General features: G+C 42.4%; 1 protein-coding gene across 1 annotated transcript; it reads right to left on the bottom strand.

Annotated features, from left to right (window-relative positions):
- Positions 1-16,190: 16,190 nt before the first annotated feature.
- On the bottom strand, positions 16,191-17,081 carry bhlha9 (basic helix-loop-helix family, member a9). The gene has a single exon (XM_034177469.1). The coding sequence runs from the start codon at positions 17,057-17,059 to the stop codon at positions 16,208-16,210; it is 852 nt and encodes a 283-aa protein (XP_034033360.1). The 5' UTR covers positions 17,060-17,081; the 3' UTR covers positions 16,191-16,207.
- Between the last annotated feature and the right edge of the window lie 8,721 nt (positions 17,082-25,802).

The following is a 25,802-nucleotide window of genomic DNA, read 5'->3' as shown; positions in this document are numbered from 1 at the left end:
CATCTATCTGTCTGCTTCTCTGACATACTGGGATAAGTGGGCAATAAATCCTGAAGGATGATTGCAGCATCAGTCTCTCTGACTAATAGCAACACACGTTGTGTCATGTGGTATAAGTGCAGTCTGATGTGAACTAAATAACACTACAGAGTTTTCACCACGAGAATGGCATTGCTTGAGTGCATACCTCTGCCGAGACCAAATCTGCTGCTAAATCTCACCTGCTAAAGTTAAAAACAGTTCTGGTTTAAACACTTGGTTCCAAGATCAGCGTCACTCTGAAACTATAACAGTAGTATGTCAGAGAGGCGAGATTAGATTACAGATTAGATTAGATGAGACAGAACTTTACTGATCCCTTGGGAAGACTCCCTCTTGGAAACTGAGGTTCCAGCAGCATTGTATAGCAGCACACAGGGTAAGAAGCACACACAGGTATCAAAAGTGAAAAAAGAAAAACTGTTTGCAAATGGAAATAGAAATACAGATACACAATATAATATACCAGACATACTGATCAATACTGGTTTACTGGCTACTACTGTTCCTTCATTGAGATGGTTTGGACCATTGAGATGGTCTGGGCGAGTGTAGAGGAGAGACCCAGGGTATATAGGGAGAAGGATGCTGAGGATGGAGCCACCAGGCAGTAGGAGAAGAGGGAGGCCAAAAAGGAGGTTTATGGATGTGCTGAGGGAGGACATGTAGGTGGATGGTGGTTAGGGGAGATGGTGGTCTAGTGGTTAAGGTGTTGGGCTTGAGTCCAGAAGATCATGGGTTCAAATCCCCACCTGACTGGAAAATCACTAAGGGCCCTTGGGCAAGGCCTTTAATCCCCTATTGCTCCCGGTGTGTAGTGGGCGCCTTGTATGGCAGCACCCTGACATCGGGGTGAATGTGAGGCATAATTGTAAAGCACTTTGAGCATCTGATGCAGATGGAAAAGCAGTCCATTTACCATTTTGGTGTGACAGAAGAAGATACAGAGGACAGGGTGAGATGGAAACGATTGATCTGCTGTGGCGACCTCTAAAGGGAGCAGCTGAAAGAAGAAGAAGTAGAGATGGTTGAAGTTCTACAGAAGACACTTTGGTTTGCGTCCATGTCAGTATTCTGACTGTTAATTTAACTCATGTATCCTGCATGCACTCATACACAGTCTTTAGAATTCAGTTAATGCAAACAGCAATTCACGACAATTTGGGAATCTCATCACCGTGCTGTGAGTCCGTCACCGCCGGTTTGCTGATATAGTTGTTATGGGAAAGTGGACAAAGGATTTTGTACTCCTGCAACTGACTGCCATTTCCAGAAGGGCACTCTGCGCTTCTGTATTCAGAACGAGGCTCTAAGATGATGTCTCAGTTGCCTAGCAACCTTGCAAATGACTGTCTTAAACAGTTTAAGGTTGAGGATTAATTTCTCTGAAGTGCACAAAAACAAAATCTTGAAATGTGAAAAATACTTCTGGATCCATGCAACGACTTTGCACACTTCCAGCAGCAGAATTCTGATACAGTCTCGGCCCATTTTTGGTAGTGTTCTCAGTTTCAAACTGCGAGGAACACAATACTGATGTTGGTCTTCACTGATTAGTTGTGTGCAGTTTACAAATCAGAAATATTAGACCTGGACCATATTTGAAATATGCAACCGCAAAAAACTCTCAGAAGTGCACAACAATGTGGTCCGGAAGTGGAAGCATTGTTCAAATTTACAAACTTTTAACCCATATCCTCATTCTAACCCCAGATGACTTAAATTAAAGTAATTAGCAGAGTTGCTATGCATAAAATTTAAAGACACATTTTGACACTGAAAATGTGTTGTATCCTTCTAGGAATGGTGGTCAGTTTTGGCTGTGAAAAAATAATCCAGTTGGTGGAGGTCTTCCCACTTTGACTGATCTTCTTGTATAAATCTGCATCTTTGGGATCATTCTTCCTTTTGCAGCATAACAGAATCCTGTCAATCAGTTCAAACAAGAAAGAATGATGCAGTAAAAGTTTTGCAAAGAAAAGATGGCAGCAAAAACTTCTCAGTGCATCCGAAAAGTATTCACAGCGCTTCACTTCTTCTACATTTTGTTAGCATGCATGAAGTCAAAGGAATTGTCTGTAGATCTCTGAGACAGTATTGTCTTGAGGCACAAATTTGGGGAAGGGTACAGAAACGTTTCTGCTGCTTTGAAGGTCCCAGTGAGCACAGTCAGAGCTTCTGCATTCCTCTGTGGAGAGAGGAGAACCTTCCAGATGGACAACCATCTCTGCAGCAATCCACCAATCGGGCCTGTATGGTAGAGTGGCCAGGCGGAAGCTACTCCTTAGTAAAAGGCACATGGCAGCCCACCTGGAGTTTGACAAAAAGCGCCTGAAGGACTCTCAGACCACAAAATTCTCTGGTCTGATGAGACAAAGATTGAATTCTTTGGTGTGAATGCCAGGCGTCATGTTTGGAGGAAAACAGGCACCATCCCTACAGTGAAGCATGGTGGTGGCAGTATCATGCTGTGGGGATGTTTTCCAGCAGCAGGAACTGGGAGACTAGTCAGGATTGAGGAAAAGATGAATGCAGCAATGTACAGAGACATCCTGGATGAAAACCTGCTCCAGAGTACTCTTGACCTCAGATTGGGGTGATGGTTCATCTTTCAGCAGGACAATGACCCTAAGCACACAGCCAAGATATCAAAGGAGTGGATTCAAGACAACTCTGTGAATGTCCTTGAGTGGCCCAGCCAGAGCCCAGACCTGAATCTGACTGAACATCTCTGAAGAGATCTGAAAATGGCTGTGCACCGACACTCCCCATCCAACCTGATGGAGCTTGAGAGGTGCTGCAAAGAGGAATGGATCAAACTGCCCAAAGATAGGTGCACCAAGCTTGTGGCATCATATTCAAGAAGACTTGAAGCTGTAATTGCTGCAAAAGGTGCATCAACAAAGTACTGAGCAAAGACTGTGAATACCTGTGTACATGTTATTACTTAGTTTTTGATTTTTAATAAATGTGCAAAAATGTGAAAAAAATCTTTTTTCATGTTGTTATTATGGGGTTCTGTGAGCAGAATTTTGAGGGGGGAAATGGATTTACTCCATTTTGGAATAAGGCTGTAACAACAAAATGTGAAAAAGTGAATCACTATGAATACTTTCCAGATGCACTGTGACTGAATCATGACTTAAAGTTACATCTGTTCAACACCAGTTAAGTTACAAAACTTGTGTAAACATCAGCATTGGCACATGTGCCAATGCTGATGTTTACACACATAATGTAAATCAACAACCATACTGTGACATTTGTTTTGTTGGTTCTCCATCACTGGCTGAAACGATAACAGAGCTCCAGTGCTCTGCCTCCATCTAGTGTTCAGTACTGAGATGGCAAACTCATCAGTTAGTAAGTACAAACAAAATGAAACTTATTTTAGTTTTCACTGTATTAAGTGGAGGGATCATATTTCAAAAAGGAGTTTTCTAAACATAAAAGAAATTCAAATAAAAAAGTAAAACTCAAAGTTGAGCTTATTTGAGAGGTTAACATTTCACAAATATGCCAAAGTTGGTGAACAAAGTTATTTTCTTTCTTCCTGAGCTGGCATTTAATTTTAAAAAAATCATCTCTGTCACGGTTCAACGGGAATTTGACTATAGCGGCATTTACACGTGGCTGAGTTTGGTACCATTTTACCCTAATATGTACATGTCATGGACATGAACAAGCAAAGCTCTTCAGCATCTCACCATGTCATTTAGGTCCTTCAGACTTTTCTTTCTTTTTTTTTCTTTTTTTTTTTTTTTTGAGTAAATGCTTCAGGGGAGCATTAGCATGGCTAAAACCTTTCTGGGCTTTGCTCCCCCACCTTTTTAAGCATTTTTCTTTATTTGCCTCTCAAATGCCTAGAAGCTTCTCGCCATCGAACCGTGTCATTTATGTCTTTCAGACTTTTTTTTTTGGAGCAAATGCTTCAGGGGAGCATTAGCATGGCTAAAACCTGTCAGCTTCTGAGGGAGATCCCCCCCCCGACTCCCCCTCCTTTTTAAGCATTTTTCTTTAACGGCCTTTCAGCTTTTGGGGGGAGGCTCTGCCCCCCAGACCCCCGCCTTTTTAGGCATTTTCTTTCTTTTTTTTTGCCTTTCAGCTTTTGGGGGATGCTCTGCCCCTTAGACATTACACTTTTGGAAAAAATGACTGGCCATGTGAATTTTCAATAGGAAGCCAGGTAGGGGTCAATTGAAGAATTACACTGAGGTCAAAATTTAAAGATGCTCCAATCATATTGAAAACTATACCACATTATTTGCCTGATCATAAAGATTCCAAAAAGGTATAGTTTGGACAATCTGTGACTGAATGTTATGGAGTTATGAGGTAAAAGGAGCAAGAGTGTTGACAAAGGTCAGTTTCAGTTTGTACAGGGGTCAAAAGTTAAAGTTGCTCCAATTTTAGTAAAAAGTGAAAATGCTAATTATTGGTTGAGTTAATCTGGTTTTAAAAAGTAACAGTTTGCATCATGTGTGGTTCGTGGTTACGTTACGGCAGAGCGGCGCCCCCACCCCCCGTCCCATGGTGGCTTTCCTCTCTCAGCTTCACAGTGCTTTAAACAGTGTGGACGCTGAGTGTCCACAGAGTTCAATAGTGAAGCAAAGCATGCTGCGAAACGAGACGAGTCATTGGATAAATGCTGGGCTTTGTCCCGCCCATCGGACGCTCAGCGTGTCTGGGGGTCTATGGGGCAGTGGGCTGGCCTCGGCTGGCCCGGACGCTCATCTTCTGCATGATGATTGGATGATCTGTCTGAGGCTGAATCCCTTTTTGATTGACAGCGAAATGAGCGAATCAGCGATCTTTTGGTGTAAACATCCGTGGGAGCATTTTTTAATTTTCATTCTTTTCTGAGTTGAACTGGAGACTTTCCTAATCCTCTTGGCGGCATTTTCTTTGTTAAAAACGACTAGCGACAAATTGAGCTTCTATTTCTGGTGGGGTTTTTTTGTAGCTGCTTGTGTTTGGAGACTGACTTCTATCACTCTTTCTGACTTCTATCTCAGTTTCTGTCCCTACCGAGTAGCGGGTGCTGCTGAGCTCCTCCACCGTCACAAAGCACTCACAGGCGGACAAACTTCACACTAGCCTCGCGCCAGTCCCAGCTAGCGAGCTAGCTAGGTAGCAAGCTGCACATAATGACAGACAATTTGAATGTTGTGGACCGGATTTTGGCGAAGCCATTTGATAGTCTTCCTTACGAAGAAGCCATGGCTGCTGTCATGGCTTCAGCTCTCAGTGGTTTGCAGGCCAAAGTTAAAGCAACAGCCCCCAGTGCAATGTTTGTGCATTGCTATGCACACAGACTGAATCTGGTTCTGTCTCAGGGGGCTAAATGCTTATCTGAGTGCAGAATATTTTTTGCATCACTCTCTGGGTTTGCCACATTTTTCTCAAAATCCACAAAGAGGATGTCTTTTCTTGAGTCTGCAGGCTGCTCAAGGTTGCCCAGAAATGCTCCTACTCGATGGAATTTCACATCACGGATAGTGAGCACTGTGGCAAACAATTATGATGCCTCCTGCAAACTTTTGAGATGATCATTGCAGATAAGTCCATGGATGATGACACATTAGACTGTGCCAGTTTCTTTGTGTTTGTTATTGCAGTAGTCATTAAAACCAGAAATTTGTTCTTGAAAATAGCTGTTGTGAGTTCATTTGTGGGATTGTGGGTGTTCTGGATGAAGTTAGTGTTTTCATGGGTGGTGGGGCGGAGGTGGTGGCCACGTTAGTGTGCGCCGGGGGGGGCATGCAGGTGGTTTCGCCCGGGGAGTAAATCACTCTAGGACCACCACTGCCGTCAAGCACAGCACTCACTCAATTAGTAATCAGTTCATGATTAGAAACACTGTCCCAAAGCAAACATGACAAAAACCAAAATAAAATACAATTAATATTAGAAAAAACAAGTACACTCAACAAAAATATAAAAGCAACACTTTTGGTTTTGCTCCCATTTTGTATGAGATGAACTCAAAGATCTAAAACTTTTTCCACATACACAATATCACCATTTCCCTCAAATATTGTTCACAAACCAGTCTAAATCTGTGATAGTGAGCACTTCTCCTTTGCTGAGATAATCCATCCCACCTCACAGGTGTGCCATATCAAGATGCTGATTAGACACCATGATTAGTGCACAGGTGTGCCTTAGACTGCCCACAATAAAAGGCCACTCTGAAAGGTGCAGTTTTGTTTTATTGGGGGGGATACCAGTCAGTATCTGGTGTGACCACCATTTGCGTCATGCAGTGCAACACATCTCCTTCGCATAGAGTTGATCAGGTTGTCAATTGTGGCCTGTGGAATGTTGGTCCACTCCTCTTCAATGGCTGTGCGAAGTTGCTGGATATTGGCAGGAACTGGTACACGCTGTCGTATACGTCAGTCCAGAGCATCCCAAACATGCTCAATAGGTGACATGTCCGGTGAGTATGCCGGCCATGCAAGAACTGGGACATTTTCAACTTCCAAGAATTGTGTACAGATCCTTGCAACATGGGACCGTGCATTATCCTGCTGCAACATGAGGTGATGTTCTTGGATGTATGGCACAACAATGGGCCTCAGGATCTCGTCACGGTATCTCTGTGCATTCAAAATGCCATCAATAAAATGCATCTGTGTTCTTCGTCCATAACAGACGCCTGCCCATACCATAACCCCACCGCCATCATGGGCCACTTGATCCACAACATTGACATCAGAAAACCGCTCACCCACACGACGCCACACACGCTGTCTGCCATCTGCCCTGGACAGTGTGAACTGGGATTCATCCATGAAGAGAACATCTCTCCAACGTGCCAAACGCCAGCGAATGTGAGCATTTGCCCACTCAAGTTGGTTACGACAATGAACTGGAGTCAGGTCTAGACCCCGATGAGGACGACGAGCATGCAGATGAGCTTCCCTGAGACAGTTTCTGACAGTTTGTGCAGAAATTCTTTGGTTATGCAAACCAATTGTTTCAGCAGCTGTCCGAGTGGCTGGTCTCAGACGATCTTGGAGGTGAACATGCTGGATGTGGCGGTCCTGGGCTGGTGTGGTTACACGTGGTCTGCGGTTGTGAGGCTGGTTGGATGTACTGCCAAATTCTCTGAAACGCCTTTGGAGACGGCTTATGGTAGAGAAATGAACATTCAATACACGAGCAACAGCTCTGGTTGACATTCCTGCTGTCAGCATGCCGATTGCACGCTCCCTCAAATCTTGCGACATCTGTGGCATTGTGCTGTGTGATAAAACTGCACCTTTCAGAGTGGCCTTTTATTGTGGGCAGTCTAAGGCACACCTGTGCACTAATCATGGTGTCTAATCAGCATCTTGATATGGCACACCTGTGAGGTGGGATGGATTATCTCAGCAAAGGAGAAGTGCTCACTATCACAGATTTAGACTGGTTTGTGAACAATATTTGAGGGAAATGGTGATATTGTGTATGTGGAAAAAGTTTTAGATCTTTGAGTTCATCTCATACGAAATGGGAGCAAAACCAAAAGTGTTGCGTTTATATTTTTGTTGAGTGTAAGTTTTAATTCTTCATTCAAACCAAAAGGTTCCAAGGTGCCTAAAGTGTAAATCCAGAATGCTTCTCTACATAAAAGTTTTTTTTAATGATATCACCTCCTCTGGGTGGGAGTGTGATTCTCTCAATCCCCCAAAATTTTAAAGATGCTGGGGAGCCATGACCGGCCTGTTTATAATGCTTTGCCATGGCATAAGTTAGGTTCTGAGTATGGATTGCTGCTTTATGTTCAGCTATCTGTAATTTAAGTTGACATTTTGTTTGGTCATGCCCCCTTGGAAGCATTAGGACACCTGTTTCCTATTAGTATTTAAGCTGTACCATCCTTGTCTCTGCAGGACTCTGATGAAGATGTGACTTTCACATCAAAACGTGAGTCCCTTTTGCATGTTTTCAGCACCTTATTAAATATTTTTCAGCACCTATTTCTGTGTTGCACCAGCTGCTTTTTTCCCTCTTTTACAAGATTTTAATGTTCAAACTGATAAACTTTATTGTTTTTGTGCAAATATTTTCTCCTTTTGAAATGGATGCCTGCAACACATTTCAAAAAGGCTGGGACAGGGGCAACAAAAGACTGGGAAAGTTGATGAATGTTCAAAGAACACCTGTTTGGAACATTCCACAGGTGAACAGGTTAGTTGGAAACAGGTGAGTGTCATGATTGGGTCTAAAAAGAGCATCCCCAAAAGATGGGGTGAGGATCACCACTTTGTGAACAAGTGAGTGAAAAAAATAGTCCAGCTGAAAACCAACATTGAATGCCCGTGACCTTCGATCCCTCAGGCAGCACTGCATTAAAAGCCAACATTGTGTAAAGGATCTTATGGTGTGGGTGCAGGAACACTTCAGAAAACCATTGTCAGTTAACACAGTTCGTCACTACATCTACAAGTGCAAGTTAAAACTCTACCATGCAAAGCGAAAGCCATACATCAACAACATCCAGAAACACCGCCGCCTTCTCTGGGCCTGAGCTCACTTGAAATGGACAGACGCAAAGTGGAAAAGTGTGCTGTGGTCTGATGAGTCCACATTTCAAATTGTTTTTGGAAATCATGGACGCCGTGTCCTCCGGACAAAAGAGGAAAAAGACCATCCAGATTGTTACCAGTGCAAAGTTCAAAAGCCAGCATCTGTGATGGTATGGGGGTGTGTTAGTGTCCATGGCATGGGCAACTTACACATCTGTGATGGCACCATCAATGCTGAAAGGTACATCCAGGTTTTGGAGCAACACATGCTGCCATCCAAGCAACGTCTTTTTCAGGGACGTCCCTGCTTATTTCAGCAAGACAATGCCAAGTCACATTCTGCACGTGTTACAACAACGTGGCTACATAGTAAAAGATTGCGGGTACTAGACTGGCCTGCCTGCAGTCCAGACCTGTTGCCCATTGAAAATGTGTGGTGCATTATGAAGTGCAAAATACGACAACAGAGCCCCGGACTGTTGAACAACTGAAGTTGTACATCAAGCAAGAATGGGAAAGAATTCCACCTACAAAGCTTCAACAATTAGTGTCCTCAGTTCCCAAATGCTTATTGAGTGTTGTTAGAAGGAAAGGTGATGTAACACAGTGGTAAACATACCACTGTCCCAGCTTTTTTGAAACGTGCTGCAGGTATCCATTTCAAAATGAGCAAATATTTGCACAAAAACAATACATTTTATCAGTTTGAACATTAACTGGTGGTTGGCTCTCACTGCGGTATTGTATCACTTCCTGTTCCGGAACACAGCAGTGTTTTGCTGTATCTGTTAGCTGTTTAATCTGCGCCGTTAGATTGATCTAGTTAACTAGATAACGATTTGTTTCACAGTGTAATCTTCACGTGCCTTAACTAAAGCACTCCCTCTGCTGAATCACCTCTAAATTATTTACACATTATTCACGTTGTGTGTTTTTAGGAATCCGCTAGCTGAGCGCAGCTACTAGCTCTTAGCCGATTTAGCATGGCGACTTCTCCTGTCTCTCCTGCACTTTTCTGCTCTGGGTGTGAAATGTTTAGTTATTCCTCGGTCTCCTTTAGCAGTAATGGTACTTGTAATAAGTGTAGCTTATTCGTAGCTTTGGAGGCCAGGCTGGGCGAATTGGAGACTCGGCTCCGCACTGGGGAAAATTCTACAGCTAGCCAGGCCCCTGTAGTCGGTGCGGACCAAGGTAGCTTAGCCGCCGTTAGTTTCCTTCCAGCAGATCCCGAGCAGCCGGAAAAGCAGGCCGACTAGGTGACTGTGAGGAGGAAGCGTAGCCCTGAACAGAAGCCCCGTGTACACCGCCAACCCGTTCACATCTCTAACCGTTTTTCCCCACTCGACGACACACCCACCGAGGATCAAACTCTGGTTATTGGCGACTCTGTTTTGAGAAATGTGAAGTTAGCAACACCAGCAACCATAGTCAGTTGTCTTCCGGGGGCCAGAGCAGGCGACATTGAAGGAAATTTGAAACTGCTGGCTAAGGCTAAGCGTAAATTTGGTAAGATTGTAATTCACGTCGGCAGTAATGACACCCGGTTACGCCAATCGGAGGTCACTAAAATTAACATTAAATCGGTGTGTAACTTTGCAAAAACAATGTCGGACTCTGTAGTTTTCTCTGGGCCTCTCCCCAATCAGACCGGGAGTGACATGTTTAGCCGCATGTTCTCCTTGAATTGCTGGCTGTCTGAGTGGTGTCCAAAAAATGAGGTGGGCTTCATAGATAATTGGCAAAGCTTCTGGGGAAAACCTGGTCTTGTTAGGAGAGACGGCATCCATCCCACTTTGGATGGAGCAGCTCTCATTTCTAGAAATCTGGCCAATTTTCTTAAATCCTCCAAACCGTGACTATCCAGGGTTGGGACCAGGAAGCAGAGTTGTAGTCTTACACACCTCTCTGCAGCTTCTCTCCCCCTGCCATCCCCTCATTACCCCATCCCTGTAGAGACGGTGCCTGCTCCCAGACTACCAATAACCAGCAAAAATCTGTTTAAGCATAAAAATTCAAAAAGAAAAAATAATATAGCACCTTCAACTGCACCACAGACTAAAACAGTTAAATGTGGTCTATTAAACATTAGGTCTCTCTCTTCTAAGTCGCTGTTGGTAAATGATATAATAATTGATCAACATATTGATTTATTCTGCCTTACAGAAACCTGGTTACAGCAGGATGAATATGTTAGTTTAAATGAGTCAACACCCCCGAGTCACACTAACTGCCAGAACGTTCGTAGCACGGGCCGAGGCGGAGGATTAGCAGCAATCTTCCATTCCAGCTTATTAATTAATCAAAAACCCACACAGAGCTTTAATTCATTTGAAAGCTTGACTCTTAGTCTTGTCCATCCAAATTGGAAGTCCCAAAAACCAGTTTTATTTGTTATTATCTATCGTCCACCTGGTCGTTACTGTGAGTTTCTCTGTGAATTTTCAGACCTTTTGTCTAACTTAGTGCTTAGCTCAGATAAGATAATTATAGTCGGCGATTTTAACATCCACACAGATGCTGAGAATGACAGCCTCAACACTGCATTTAATCTATTATTAGACTCAATTGGCTTTGCTCAAAATGTAAATGAGTCCACCCACCACTTTAATCATATCTTATATCTTGTTCTAACTTATGGTATGGAAATTGAAGACTTAACAGTATTCCCTGAAAACTCCCTTCTGTCTGATCATTTCTTAATAACATTTACATTTACTCTGATGGACTACCCAGCAGTGGGGAATAAGTTTCTTTACACTAGAAGTCTTTCAGAAAGCGCTGTAACTAGGTTTAAGGATATGATTCCTTCTTTATGTTCTCTAATGCCATATACCAACACAGTGCAGAGTAGCTACCTAAACTCTGTAAGTGAGATAGAGTATCTCGTCAGTAGTTTTACATCCTCATTGAAGACAACTTTGGATGCTGTAGCTCCTCTGAAAAAGAGAGCTTTAAATCAGAAGTGCCTGACTCCATGGTACAACTCACAAACTCGCAGCTTAAAGCAGATAACCCGTAAGTTGGAGAGGAAATGGCGTCTCACTAATTTAGAAGATCTTCACTTAGCCTGGAAAAAGAGTCTGTTGCTCTATAAAAAAGCCCTCCGTAAAGCTAGGACATCTTACTACTCATCACTAATTGAAGAAAATAAGAACAACCCCAGGTTTCTTTTCAGCACTGTAGCCAGGCTGACAGAGAGTCAGAGCTCTATTGAGCCGAGTATTCCTTTAACTTTAACTAGTAATGACTTCATGACTTTCTTTGCTAATAAAATTTTAACTATTAGAGAAAGAATTACTCATAACCATCCCAAAGACGTATCGTTATCTTTGGCTGCTTTCAGTGATGCCGGTATTTGGTTAGACTCTTTCTCTCCGATTGTTCTGTCTGAGTTATTTTCATTAGTTACTTCCTCCAAACCATCAACATGTCTATTAGACCCCATTCCTACCAGGCTGCTCAAGGAAGCCCTACCATTAATTAATGCTTCGATCTTAAATATGATCAGTCTATCTTTATTAGTTGGCTATGTACCACAGGCTTTTAAGGTGGCAGTAATTAAACCATTACTTAAAAAGCCATTACTTGACCCAGCTGTCTTAGCTAATTATAGGCCAATCTCCAACCTTCCTTTTCTCTCAAAAATTCTTGAAAGGGTAGTTGTAAAACAGCTAACTGATCATCTGCAGAGGAATGGTCTATTTGAAGAGTTTCAGTCAGGTTTTAGAATTCATCATAGTACAGAAACAGCATTAGTGAAGGTTACAAATGATCTTCTTATGGCCTCGGTCAGTGGACTCATCTCTGTGCTTGTTCTGTTAGACCTCAGTGCTGCTTTTGATACTGTTGACCATACAATTTTATTACAGAGATTAGAGCATGCCATAGGTATTAAAGGCACTGCGCTGCGGTGGTTTGAATCATATTTTCTAATAGATTACAATTTGTTCATGTAAATGGGGAATCTTCTTCACAGACTAAGGTTAATTATGGAGTTCCACAAGGTTCTGTGCTAGGACCAATTGTATTCACTTTATACATGTTTCCCTTAGGCAGTATTATTAGACGGCGTTGCTTAAATTTTCATTGTTACGCAGATGATACCCAGCTTTATCTATCCATGAAGCCAGAGGACACACACCAATTAGCTAAACTGCAGGATTGTCTTACAGACATAAAGACATGGATGACCTCTAATGTCCTGCTTTTAAACTCAGATAAAACTGAAGTTATTGTACTTGGCCCTACAAATCTTAGAAGCATGGTGTCTAACCAGATCGTTACTCTAGATGGCATTTCCCTGATCTCTAGTAATACTGTGAGAAATCTTGGAGTCATTTTTGATCAGGATATGTCATTCAATGCGCATATTAAACAAATATGTAGGACTGCCTTTTTGCATTTACGCAATATCTCTAAAATCAGAAAGGTCTTGTCTCAGAGTGATGCTGAAAAACTAATTCATGCATTTATTTCCTCTAGGCTGGACTATTGTAATTCATTATTATCAGGTTGTCCTAAAAGTTCCCTAAAAAGCCTTCAGTTGGTTCAGAATGCTGCAGCTAGAGTACTGACGGGGACTAGCAGGAGAGAGCATATCTCTTCATTGGCTTCCTGTTAATTCTAGAATAGAATTTAAAATTCTTCTTCTTACTTATAAGGTTTTGAATAATCAGGTCCCATCTTATCTTAGGGACCTCGTAGTACCATATTACCCCATTAGAGCGCTTCGCTCTCAGACTGCGGGCTTACTTGTAGTTCCTAGGGTTTGTAAGAGTAGAATGGGAGGCAGAGCCTTCAGCTTTCAGGCTCCTCTCCTGTGGAACCAGCTCCCAATTCAGATCAGGGAGACAGATACCCTCTCTACTTTTAAGATTAGGCTTAAAACTTTCCTTTTCGCTAAGGCTTATAGTTAGGGCTGGATCGGGTGACCCTGGACCATCCCTTGGTTATGCTGCTTTAGACGTAGATTGTGGGGGGGTTCCCATGATGCACTGTTTCTTTCTCTTTTTGCTCCGTATGCATCACTCTGTATTTAATCATTAGTGATCGATCTCTGCCCCCCTTCACGGCATGTCTTTTTCCTGGTTTTTTCCCTCAGCCCCAACCAGTCTCAGCAGAAGACTGCCCGTCCCTGAGCCTGGTTCTGCTGGAGGTTTCTTCCTGTTAAAAGGGAGTTTTTCCTTCCCACTGTTGCCAAGTGCTTGCTCATAGGGGGTCGTTTTGACCGTTGGGGTTTTTCATAATTATTGTATGGCCTTGCCTTACAATATGGAGCGCCTTGGGGCAACTGTTTGTTGTGATTTGGCGCTATATAAGAAAAAAGTTGATTGATTGATTGATTACCATGCATCCGGAAAGTATTCACAGCACTTCACTTTTTCCACATTTTGTTATGTTACAGCCTTATTCCAAAATGGATGAAATTCATTTTTTTCCTCAGAATTCTAAACACAGTACCCCATAATGACAATATGAAAAAATTGGAGTCCACTTGGGGTAAATTCAGTTGATTGTTTCTCAAGTGTTACAATCAGAGTACCTACTAATGCCACAATGATCACAGCATTGTCCACAAAGTCAAGGTCAGTGACCCAGAACTTCTACCAAGCTGACTAAAAATCTTCTCAGTAATTGTTAAGTAATCATGTTAATTGATGAACGGATCTAGGAATGAACCCTGCTTTGTGGCGTAAAGAAAATAAACAAAAAAAAAATAAGCAAGAGAATTCTTGTTTTTGAATGACTTTTTAGTCTTTTTTAATGTTTTAAATAATTTATATTGTGTGTATTTTGTAAAGGAGTTCTTGACAATTGTTTGGAAAGTACTATCCAAATTCTTACTTCCATTAGTAGTCGTAGTATTTTGTGACAAACACGAACAAGCAAACTTGCCTAACTGCTTTGTAATTTTAGTGGTTTAGAGGTGAATTTCTCTCTATAAATTTCACATGCAGGAAGCATGAAAATTAATTCATTTTCAAATTTTAAATTATTTTTTTTATTTTTTAAGTGTTGTCAAGACGTGGCAGTGCTCTAATCCGTCCACTTTCACTCGTCAGTCTGTGGAGGACCGTGGCAAGCAGAGAAGCTGATTTGTGCCAAAACGGGAGGAGAAAGAGACATGCCGTCACTTCACCCCATCAGTCACCATCGTCTCTCGCTACGGTGAGTCAAGGTTTTCCAGTGAGTCACGTCTGTGGTGGAGCTGAGTGAAGGCTTCAAACCGTGCACACTCTTCCTCCTCACCACCTATATCCTCCTCATCCTATTATTCCACTCCTCCTCTCCATTCATCTCTTTGTCCGTGTTCCTTTTCCTTCCTGCCTCTTAATTGCACCGCACTGTTTATTTCTCCACCAGGCCTGCAGTCGCTCTCCCTGGGCGGACTCCTTTCAGCGGCATCTCTGAGCTCCTTTCTTTGGGAGACCTCCAGGAGGTTCAAAACACTCTTGCACACCTTATTTTCCTCCTGCGGGCCAGTGTAGGCCGACAGGGGATTTCGGCACACTGATGATGGGGCGCACGCTTCCTTCCTGAGCCCACATAAATCTGTCTTTGGGCTCTGTCCTGTACTCTAATATTAAACATGTTTTCCATGACAAACTGCTCAGAAGGGGAGGAGAAGCTCATGTTGATGGGATGTTGTGGTTAGAATTCACCCTTCTTATTCTCCACAATGACCATCTCATTGCTTTATTATCTGCTGGAGCTGCTGCAGACAAGTGAATGAAACCAAAATGTGCATTTGTGTCATTCTGTGCACATGCATTCTCCGTGTTTTACAATTTTTCTTCTCCCATTCAGCTCGTGCTTTTAGTTTGTTGTGTGTAAAGAACACCTTGACTTTCAGTCTTCTAGTAAAATGACAAGAACAGACTTGCAGGGACATTTATCAACTGAGCGAAGGACAAGACTGACACTGCCAACTTCAGGCTATAATCAAACACAGACAGACACATGCACGCACACACAGTCCAGGATGTATATTTGTAAAAACAGTGATGTAACTCACATATGAAAGTCCTGAGAACCAAAGGAATTTAATAAAAAAAAAAAAATCATGAACGGAAGCATGACAGCAATAACTTCATTCTAAAAATGCTTTTATTTTGAAATTTATCGCTTTATAAACGGGACGTGTTTGGATTGTGCATTGAATAAATACATTTATAACAAAAATGGAGCTGCGTGCAGAAATTTATAGTCACATTTTCACATGCTGTTGTAGTTGTTTTAAGGCTATAGTGTGAAATAAATCAGTATAGGAAGTGTGAGCTGTGTAATTGTTTTGTCAAGTGAAAGCAAGACATTTTTAAATCACATTTGAAGTTATTCAGCATCTTTTTTTTTTTTAAATGATACAGTGACTGGTTGGGTAAAAAAATATTATTAACATATGTCTGCAGGTGCAGTTTAAACATTCTTTCCAACAGTTTTAAATGCAAAATCTAAATATAGATAATATATACAACATTCTGCAGTCTACATTTCTTTTGCATTTTAATCTTGTTGCCAGGTTTTGTTGTTGTTTTTTGTTACAATCACAGAGTATAATCTGTAATACTGAATTAATTAAACAGCCAGATCAGTTTTTTCTTCTTAACATCACTGATCAGATCTCTGGTGATAAATTCTCATCAGCATGGATGTTATAGGAAGTCTGGAGATGAACAGAGGCTGAGCTCCGGCTCCTGCAGGTAGCTCACCTGCCAAGGAAATCCCAGAGCTGGAGACGGCTCCAAGAAAGTGTCCATGAATCCCTGAGCACATGACCCCCACGCTGTTGGCTGGAAGCCAAACGCCTCCACCGTCTGATGGTATCTCAGAGGGCTTAATGGAGGCTCATGGGGGCTGCTGTTGTGTCCGTGTGAGGAGTAAACCTGAGCCTCAGTGGGATGACAGGGGTAGTGTGACGACAGCGGGCACAATGATGAGACTCTTGGCTCAGCGGGCAGTCTGGGCACCCGAGGCCCTTGCTGTGGCTGCGTCTGGTGAGTCATGGATGAATGCCAGGAGGCGTAGCTCGGATGGTCAAGACGAGGAGTCATCCCCCAGTTCTGGTCGAGTCGAGCTGCTTCTTGTCCCACAGAAGACTTGTTGCACTCTCGGTGGGTGCAGGACTTGTCCGGCAGGTTTGAGTTTAAGAATACAGACAGAGCAGAGATGTGGTTGATGGCCCTCTGCAGCGTGGCGATCTTTGACAGCCGTTTGCCACTGAGGTCATGGTTGAGAGCAACACGCAGGGTGTTGAAAGCCTGGTTGTAGTCCATGATGCGCTTTCGCTCGCGGACATTGGCAGCCATCCGCCGAGCCTTTGAGCGCACAGGTTGGTTGCGCTTCTTGTTCTGGCCTTCCTCTGGTTCACTCGTGATGCTTGTTGAGCTCTCACTGTGGCGGAAACACACCTTGGGACTTCTCCCATCTTCACCTCGGCCCAGCGTGTTAAGATCCAGCTCTTCTTCAGAGAACTCCGATCCTGTAACACTGCTGCAGCTCATCATGTAGGTACGAGATGACCCTGTACCGCAGACGTGTTTTGAAGTTGGAGCAAAGAGGGGTTTTTTTGTGTTTTCTGCCCACAGATCGTTGGTGTGTCCTGCTGCGCCGGCACCCCGGGTAGATCCTCATCTAACTCCTGTCCTGATTTCTTGTACTTTCCCAGGACAGGTTGGTGTGCTTTTTAAAGCTGGTGAAGTCACATGGTGCAGTCACCTGCGAGGAATGATGCACTCTCTCTCTCTCTCTCTCTCTCTCTCCCTGTCTCTCCCTCGTTTTATGGGTGCCCTCCAGGTAAAGGGCACTGTCACCTCCTCCTCCTCTTCTGACTCTCCCTCAACACCTCATGTCTGTGTAACACACAAGTAAAAACATACATACACATTATTTGGAAATGGCAATTAACTTTTATACTTCCTTGAACACTTTCATCTGTGAAAGAAGGGATTTTTGTTTATCACTCATTAATGTTCCTCAGTGTTGCAGTTACATGTTATGGACTTTTGCAAAAGAGACTAAAAGAAGTTCCTTTTTTTTTTTTACCACCCTAAACATTTTAAAACTTTGTTAGCAGTCACGCCTGTGAGAGCTGCACTTACCTTTGATGAGGGGTTTGTTTGCAAGAATTACTTTTTTCTAAAATTGCTTGAGAAATCCATCTGAGTTAATAAGGCAACTGTCCTGGGATTTACAAATACAACACAATGCTAAAATACCCTCAGCTGTAGGAGCATTGTCTTCTTTAGGTCTGTTGTCTTCCACAGTTGTATATAATTCTCATTTTACTTGGTCCACATTTTATCTTATTTTATTTTACCTTATGTTTATATTAGTTGTACATATACTCTGAACAATTTACTGTCAAATTTCACAATCTTTTATTTGGCTGAAAATTACTCGCACCACGGAAAAGCACCTTTTTGGAGTTGCACTCAAATCTCGTTGAAATGAAATTACAATGCCAATAAAGGCGATTCTGATTCTGATTCTGATCTTTATAATTTGCAATTGTTTAATTGGTTTAATTGGTGTCTCAGGGCAAACTATATATATATATATATATATATATATATATATATAGTTTGCCCTGAGACACCAATTAAACCAGAATGGCCACGGGACACAAAATGACGTGACCAATACGTCACATGAAAACCCTCTATAAGACAATAAAAAGGTGCTTTTGTAAGAGATGCAAACTGATGTAAATCCACAAATTACAGTTGGCGCGCACAATCAAATCAAATCAATTTTATTTATATAGCGCCAAATCACAACAAACAGTTGCCCCAAGGCGCTTTATATTGTAAGGCAAAAGCCATACAATAATTACTGAAAAACCCCCTGTGAGCAAGCACTTGGCGACAGTGGGAAGGAAAAACTCCCTTTTAACAGGAAGAAACCTCCAGCAGAACCAGGCTCAGGGAGGGGCAGTCTTCTGCTGGGACTGGTTGGGGGTGAGGGAGAGAACCAGGAAAAATACATGCTGTGGAAGAGAGCAGAGATCAATCACCAGTGATTAAAAGCAGAGTGGTGCATACAGAGCAAAAAGAGGTGAATAAAAAGAAACACTGGGTGCATCATGGGAACAGCAGTCTAAGTCTATAGCAGCATAACTAAGGGATGGTTCAGGGTCACCTGATCCAGCCCTAACTATAAGCTTTAGCAAAAAGGAAAGTTTTAAGCCTAATCTTAAAAGTAGAGAGGGTGTCTGTCTCCCTGATCTGAATTGGGAGCTGGTTCCACAGGAGAGGAGCCTGAAAGCTGAAGGCTCTGCCTCCCATTCTACTCTTACAAACCCTAGGAACTACAAGTAAGCCTGCAGTCTGAGAGCGAAGCGCTCTATTGGGGTGATATGGTACTATGAGGTCCCTAAGATAAGATGGGACCTGATTATTCAAAACCTTATAAGTAAGAAGAAGAAATATGCTCTCTCCTTCTAGTCCCCGTCAGTACTCTAGCTGCAGCATTTTGAATTAACTGAAGCCTTTTCAGGGAACTTTTAGGACAACCTGATAATAATGAATTACAATAGTCCAGCCTAGAAGAAATAAATGCATGAATTAGCTTTTCAGCATCACTCTGAGACAAGACCTTTCTAATTTTAGAGATATTGCGCAAATGCAAAAAAGCACTCCTACATATTTGTTTAATATGCGCATTGAATGACATATCCTGATCAAAAATGACTCCAAGATTTCTCACAGTATTACTAGAGGTCAGGGTAATGCCATCCAGAGTAAGGATCTGGTTAGACACCATGTTTCTAAGATTTGTGGGGCCAAGTACAATAACTTCAGTTTTATCTGAATTTAAAAGCAGGAAATTAGAGGTCATCCATGTCTTTATGTCTGAAAGACATTCCTAATTGGTGTGTGTCCTCTGGCTTCATGGATAGATAAAGCTGGGTATCATCTGCGTAACAATGAAAATTTAAGCAATGCTTTCTAATAACACTGCCTAAGGGAAGCATGTATAAAGTGAATAAAATCAGTCCTAGCACAGAACCTTGTGGAACTCCATAATTAACCTTAGTCTGTGAAGAACACTCCCCATTTACATGAACAAATTGTAATCTATTAGATAAATATGATTCAAACCACCGCAGCGCAGTGCCTTTAATACCTATGGCATGCTCTAATCTCTGTAATAAAATTTTATGGTCAACAGTATCAAAAGCTGCACTGAGGTCTAACAGAACAAGCACAGAGATGAGTCCACTGTCTGAGGCCAAAAGAAGATAATTTGTAACCTTCACTAATGCTGTTTCTGTACTATGATGAATTCTGAAACCTGACTGAAACTCTTCAAATAGACCATTCCTCTGCAGATGATCAGTTAGCTGTTTTACAACTACCCTTTCAAGAATTTTTGAGAGAAAAGGAAGGTTGGAGATTGGCCTATAATTAGCTAAGATAGCTGGGTCAAGTAATGGCTTTTTAAGTAATGGTTTAATTACTGCCACCTTAAAAGCCTGTGGTACATAGCCAACTAATAAAGATAGATTGATCATATTTAAGATCGAAGCATTAACTAATGATAGGGCTTCCTTGAGCAGCCTGGTAGGAATGGGGTCTAATAGACATGTTGATGGTTTGGAGAAAGTAACTAATGAAAATAACTCAGACAGAACAATCAGAGAGAAAGAGTCTAGCCAAATACCAGCATTACTGAAGGCAGCCGAACATAAAGATATGTCTTTGGAATGGTTATGAATAATTTTTTCTCTAATAGTTAAAATTTTATTTGCAAAGAAAGTCATGAAGTCATTACTAGCTAAAGTTAAAGGAATACTCAATAGAGCTCTGACTCTTTGTCAGCCTGGCTACAGTGCTGAAAAGAAACCAGGGATTGTTCTTATTTTCTTCAATTAGTGATGAATAGTAAGATGTCCTAGCTTTACGGAGGGCTTTTTTATAGAGCAACAGACTTTTTTCCAGGCTAAATGAAGAGTCAATCATTTCTGATTTAAGGCTCTCTTTTTCAGAGGAGCTACAGCATCCAAAGTTGTGCTCAATGAGGATGTAAAGCTATTGACGAGATAATCTGTCTCACTCACAGAGCATAGGTAGCTACTCTGCACTGTGTTGGTATATGGCATTGAAGAACATAACAAAGAAGGAATTATATCCTTAAACCTAGTTACAGCGCTTTCAGAAAGACTTCTACTGTAATGAAACTTATTCCCCACTGCTGGGTAGTCCATTAAAGTAAATGTAAATGTTATTAACAAATGATCAGACAACAGGGGGTTTTCAGGGAATACTGTTAAGTCTTCAATTTCTATGCCATATGTCAGAACAAGATCTAAAGTGCGGTTAAAATGGTGGGTGGGCTCATTTACATTTTGAGCGAAGCCAACTGAATCTAATAATAGATTAAATGCAGTGTTGAGGCTGTCATTCTCAGCATCTATGTGGATTTTAAAAATGCTAAAAATATATGTGGTATAGATGTGTGTGTGTATATATATATATATATATGTATATATATATATATATACACTGACCTTTTTATTTTTTTCAAAAACCATATGGATTTGAATCAGGTGTGATTGCATCAGCAAAGCTTGAACCTTCGTGCGCATGCGTGAGTTTTTTCACGCCTGTCGGTTGAGTCATTCGCCTTTGTGTGAGGCTTTGTGTGAGCGGTGGTCCACCCCTCTCATCGGATTTTTATTGCGAATAAAATGTCTGAATGATTTGGAGCTTTACTGCATCAAATTTTTCCAGAAACTATGAGAGACCTCCAGGTGGACACCATTCAGAAAATTCAGATGGCTTTCAGGGATGATTTTATGGGGATTACACAGATTAAGGAGTGCTCCAGCCGGTTTAAAGACCGCCCACAGCATCTGAGAGCGCGGCACACTCCGAGCGCCGATCGACAGGCTGAAACAACCAGATCATTTCCAACGTGAAGGCTTTGTTGAACCGGGACGTCGTCTGACTTATACAACAATGGCAGAAGACGTGGACATCAGTACTTTTTCAGCACATTCCACTGTTACAGGAGTTTTTTTCATGGAAAGGGGAGCGGAGGGATGTACCACCGTGCCGCTCATGGAGCGCACAACAATGGCAGAAGACGTGGACATCAGTACTTTTTCAGCACATTCCACTGTTACAGGAGTTTTTTTCATGGAAAGGGGAGCGGAGGGATGTACCACCGTGCCGCTCATGGAGCGGCACAAAACCACCTCCGTGTTGGTCTCACAGGACGGCTTTCAGATGGCTTAAAGACAGCTTTCGGTGGCTTTTCAGTCGTGTGACTATCCGAGAAATTGTGCATGAGCTGGACATGCCAGAACATGTCCTGTGAGGCTTCATCACAGCATTGCTTTGCGCCATGCGGCTCCACCGCGATGCGCTGAATTCCTCCGCACATCTGTGTCAATGTGCCGAAAAAGTGCTGATGTCCACGTCTTCCGCAATTCCTGTGCTAGTCAAATGACGTCCCGGATCAACAGAGCGTCCAGTTTGGAAATGAACGGCACATTCCACTGTTACAAGAGTTTTTGTCATGGAAAGAGGAGCGGAGGAATGCGCCTCCGTGCTGCTCATGGCGCGGCACAAAACCACCTCCGTGTTGGTCTGCATGGCGCAAAGCAACACCGTGATGAAGCTGTCTCGGCTTTCAGTGCTTACCAGTCGAGTGAGTATAAGAGAAATTGTCCTCTAACACTCCGAAACGGAGGTGTTCCTTTGTCTCGCTCCATCAGTGGCTCCGTCGTGACGCGCGAAGCCTCTGCGCGGCTTTCCATGACAAAATCTCTTGTTAAAAGTAAAATCTGCCGGAAAATGGCTGATGTCCAGCTCTTGTGATAACCAGAGAAATTGCACACGACAGTCCCGGCTCCACACAGCGATCCATTTAGAAATGATGTGGTGGTTTCTGCCTATCGATGGCGGCTCGGAGCGCGGCGCGCCATGCGCCATTGTGGGCAGTCCTTAAAGCTGTAGTAGCACTCCTTATTCTCTGTGAAGCCTGTAAAATTTTTACCGAAAGCCAGATAAATTTTTCAAATGGTTTCCAGCTGCCTGTCTCTAACAGTTTCTGAAAAAAATTCTGATGGAAAAAAACCCCATATCATTCCGCCATTTCCTCGCAATTAAACGACGACGAGAGGGGTGGACCAGTGCTCACTCAAAGCCTGCCCACAGGCTAATCATGCAACCGACAGGCGTGGAAAAACCCACGCATGCGCACGAAGGTTCAAGCTTGGCTGACGTAAAAACATATGAATCAAATCCATATATTTTTTTGCATAAAATAAAAAGGTCGGATTCTTTTCTCACAGACCTCATGTATATATATATGTGTATATATATATATATATATATATATATATATATATATATATATATATATATATATATATATATATATATATATATATATATATTTCCCAGTAAAACCATTTCCTGGTATTCATATTTCAGAGTACTCTTGGGTACATTTTTTGAGACATCCTATATCCTAGATAGATAGATAGATAGATAGATAGATAGATAGATAGATAGATAGATAGATAGATAGATAGATAGATAGATAGATAGATAGATAGAAAATCAGTTATGCTTTTATTGTTATTTATGTTCAATCAAGCCGCTCTATTTTGTCACGTGATAATTTCACAAGGACCACAATGGAAATAAGTGATTATGCTACTTCTCCCCTGCTACGAGGAGATCACAAGACTTGACCATCTTGTGAGCAGCAATTGGAATCATGGAGTGAGAGGACTGGAGCCATAAAAGATCATTTGAGAGAGATTTCAACTCCCACTCAGGCCGTCCAGTCATGGAGTAGCAGAACAACGGAGAGTAACCACTGGCCTTAAGTCTGAGTGGGGAATGTTCAACGATTTCTCTCTCAAGGAACATCACCGCATACCAGAATGGATTAGATCAACTTCTGGTTGATTGAAGACAGAATAAATTCTTATGTGGATTAACTTCCTGAAGGATTACAACATCACACAAGGATCATGGTCAGCAAACGATTAATAGCTGATGAAGAGGAAATCAAATTCATCGAGCTGGGGACCCTAACCTCAAAAACCTCCTTCCCTCACTCCTAGAAAAAATTGTTAAAAAGTCAATCCAGTCCCAGTCAAAGTAAGATCAGTCAGAATTATTGAATTAAAAACAAAAATCTCTGCCAATCATTATTCTAATTATACTTGAATTACTGTTGTGAAATTATCACCATATAATCTATATATGTTGATTATGTTATTGGCACTTGCAAAACCTGCAATAAATTTCCAAGTATGCAGTTAAAGTGTTAAGGCTCGGACATTGGATTATTGATGCTTCTTAAGGTGTAAAAGTTAAAGTTTATTGGGTGTACAACATCAAAAAGGCTCTAAAGGGTTAGTCTGGTTTTTTAATGAAAATAACATCCTGGGGACTCGCTGTACGAGTCACTAAATTCAAAATCTAGCAACATTCCAAGAGCCCTGATCCATAAGAGGAGAGCTGCCGTTAACGGGCGTGGCCGGTTCGTATCCTGGTTCCTGAGAAGGCTATTCGACCAGGGTGCGAGATCAGCTTCAGCGGGGTGGACGTCCGGATGGAGGCAATGAGCAGCTAGACGAATCTCCTCGCCACCAGCTTGAACAGCCTTTGTGCAGCCCTGCCGGGTAATACCCGTGGAGACACGAAGGTCAGACCCCAGAGACGGAGAGCTGTTTTTTTACATAAACACACTCATCGGAGGGTGAGCGTGTGTCGTGTATCTAAAAAGCGGGATCTGACACTCCCCGAACTCCTCCCAGACCCGGGTTTTTGCCTCTGCGACCGCACGAGCTGCGGCACGCTTGGCCTGACGGTACCTGTCAGCTGCCTCTGGGGTCTCACCTACCAACAAAGATAAGTAGAACTCCTTCTTCAGCTTGACGGCATCGGCATTCGGGGATTGCCGCCGCGACAGGCACCAGAGACCTTGCGACCACAGCTACGAGCGGCCGCATGAACAATGGAGGTGGAGAACATGGTCCACTCAGACTCCATGTCCACTCACACAATGGCAACAGCACCTCTCCCTGGAAGAATAACCCCGTTTTCTGGTGTTTCATAGTTTATATATGTGCTTGACTCTTGTCGTCCTCAGATGATCTTGGTTACCATGGGGACGCTGTTGACTCAAAACCTCCTCCCTTCTCCTTCTACTTTACTGGAAATCCCCGCAGCCCCTACCAGTAACTTATTTCTCAAGTTCCTCTTTTCTGTTAACACTTCAGCTTTTCCGAGAATTAATTCTTTTAAATCATTTCTTCAAAATCACATCAATCATATTCAATCATTTCATTACAACTCTTTTTCACATAAAAACCAATTCATATGATCATATACAAACATTCTCATTCCTTATTATTCAATTCATTTTTACCAACATTTTAATCATTTGATCAGTTGTTTAACATCAGCTTTTCTTGCCCACTTGCAACATCTTCTTCACTTCCTCTTTTTCTCTGACTCTGCACTCTTTATAAAAAACAACTCAACTCAATTCATTTCACTTATTTGTAAAATACTTTTTCTAATCAACTCTTAATTTTAACACATTAATACTTCATTTGACCATACTTGTCATGTTAGAATCATTCTTAGACATATTCCCTCGTCTTCACCACCACGTTCATTCCGTGGGCCTCCCCATTTACAATGGAAAAGTCCGGTATGACCTCACTTACTCCTGGAAGGTACCAAACACTGTGCAGTTTAATCCAACAGCATGTATATTAATTCCATGGCACGTATTATATTCCAAGATGAAAACAAGCTGAAAGCAAGCTTAAAGTTATCTTTCCTGACAGGAGGCTATGGAGGAGGACTATCGGTCAGCCTCGAAGAGATTCTGGCAAACCGTCCGACGCCTCAGGAGGTGGAAGCAGCTCTCCACCGGCACTGTTTACGGTGCGGGTGGGGAGCTGTTGACCCTGACTGGGGATGTTGTTGGGCGGTGGAAGGAGTACTTCGAGGATCTCCTCAATCCCATCGTCACGTCTTCCGAAGAGGAAGCAGAGACTGGGAACCCAGAAGCGGACTTATCCATTACCCAGGCAGAAGTCACCGAGGTGGTTAGAAAGCTCCTCGGTGGCAAGGCTCCTGGGGTGGATGAAATCAGTCCTGAGTACCTTAAGTCTCTGGATGTTGTGGGACTGACTTGGCTGACACGCCTCTGCAACATCGCGTGGCGATCGGGGACAGTGCCTCTGGATTGGCAGACTGGGTTGGTGGT

Source organism: Thalassophryne amazonica, chromosome 9 (assembly GCF_902500255.1).
Source record: "Thalassophryne amazonica chromosome 9, fThaAma1.1, whole genome shotgun sequence".
Lineage (NCBI taxonomy): Eukaryota > Metazoa > Chordata > Actinopteri > Batrachoidiformes > Batrachoididae > Thalassophryne > Thalassophryne amazonica.
Note: the sequence above shows the minus strand (reverse complement) of the source record. Positions and strands in the feature narration are given on the sequence as shown.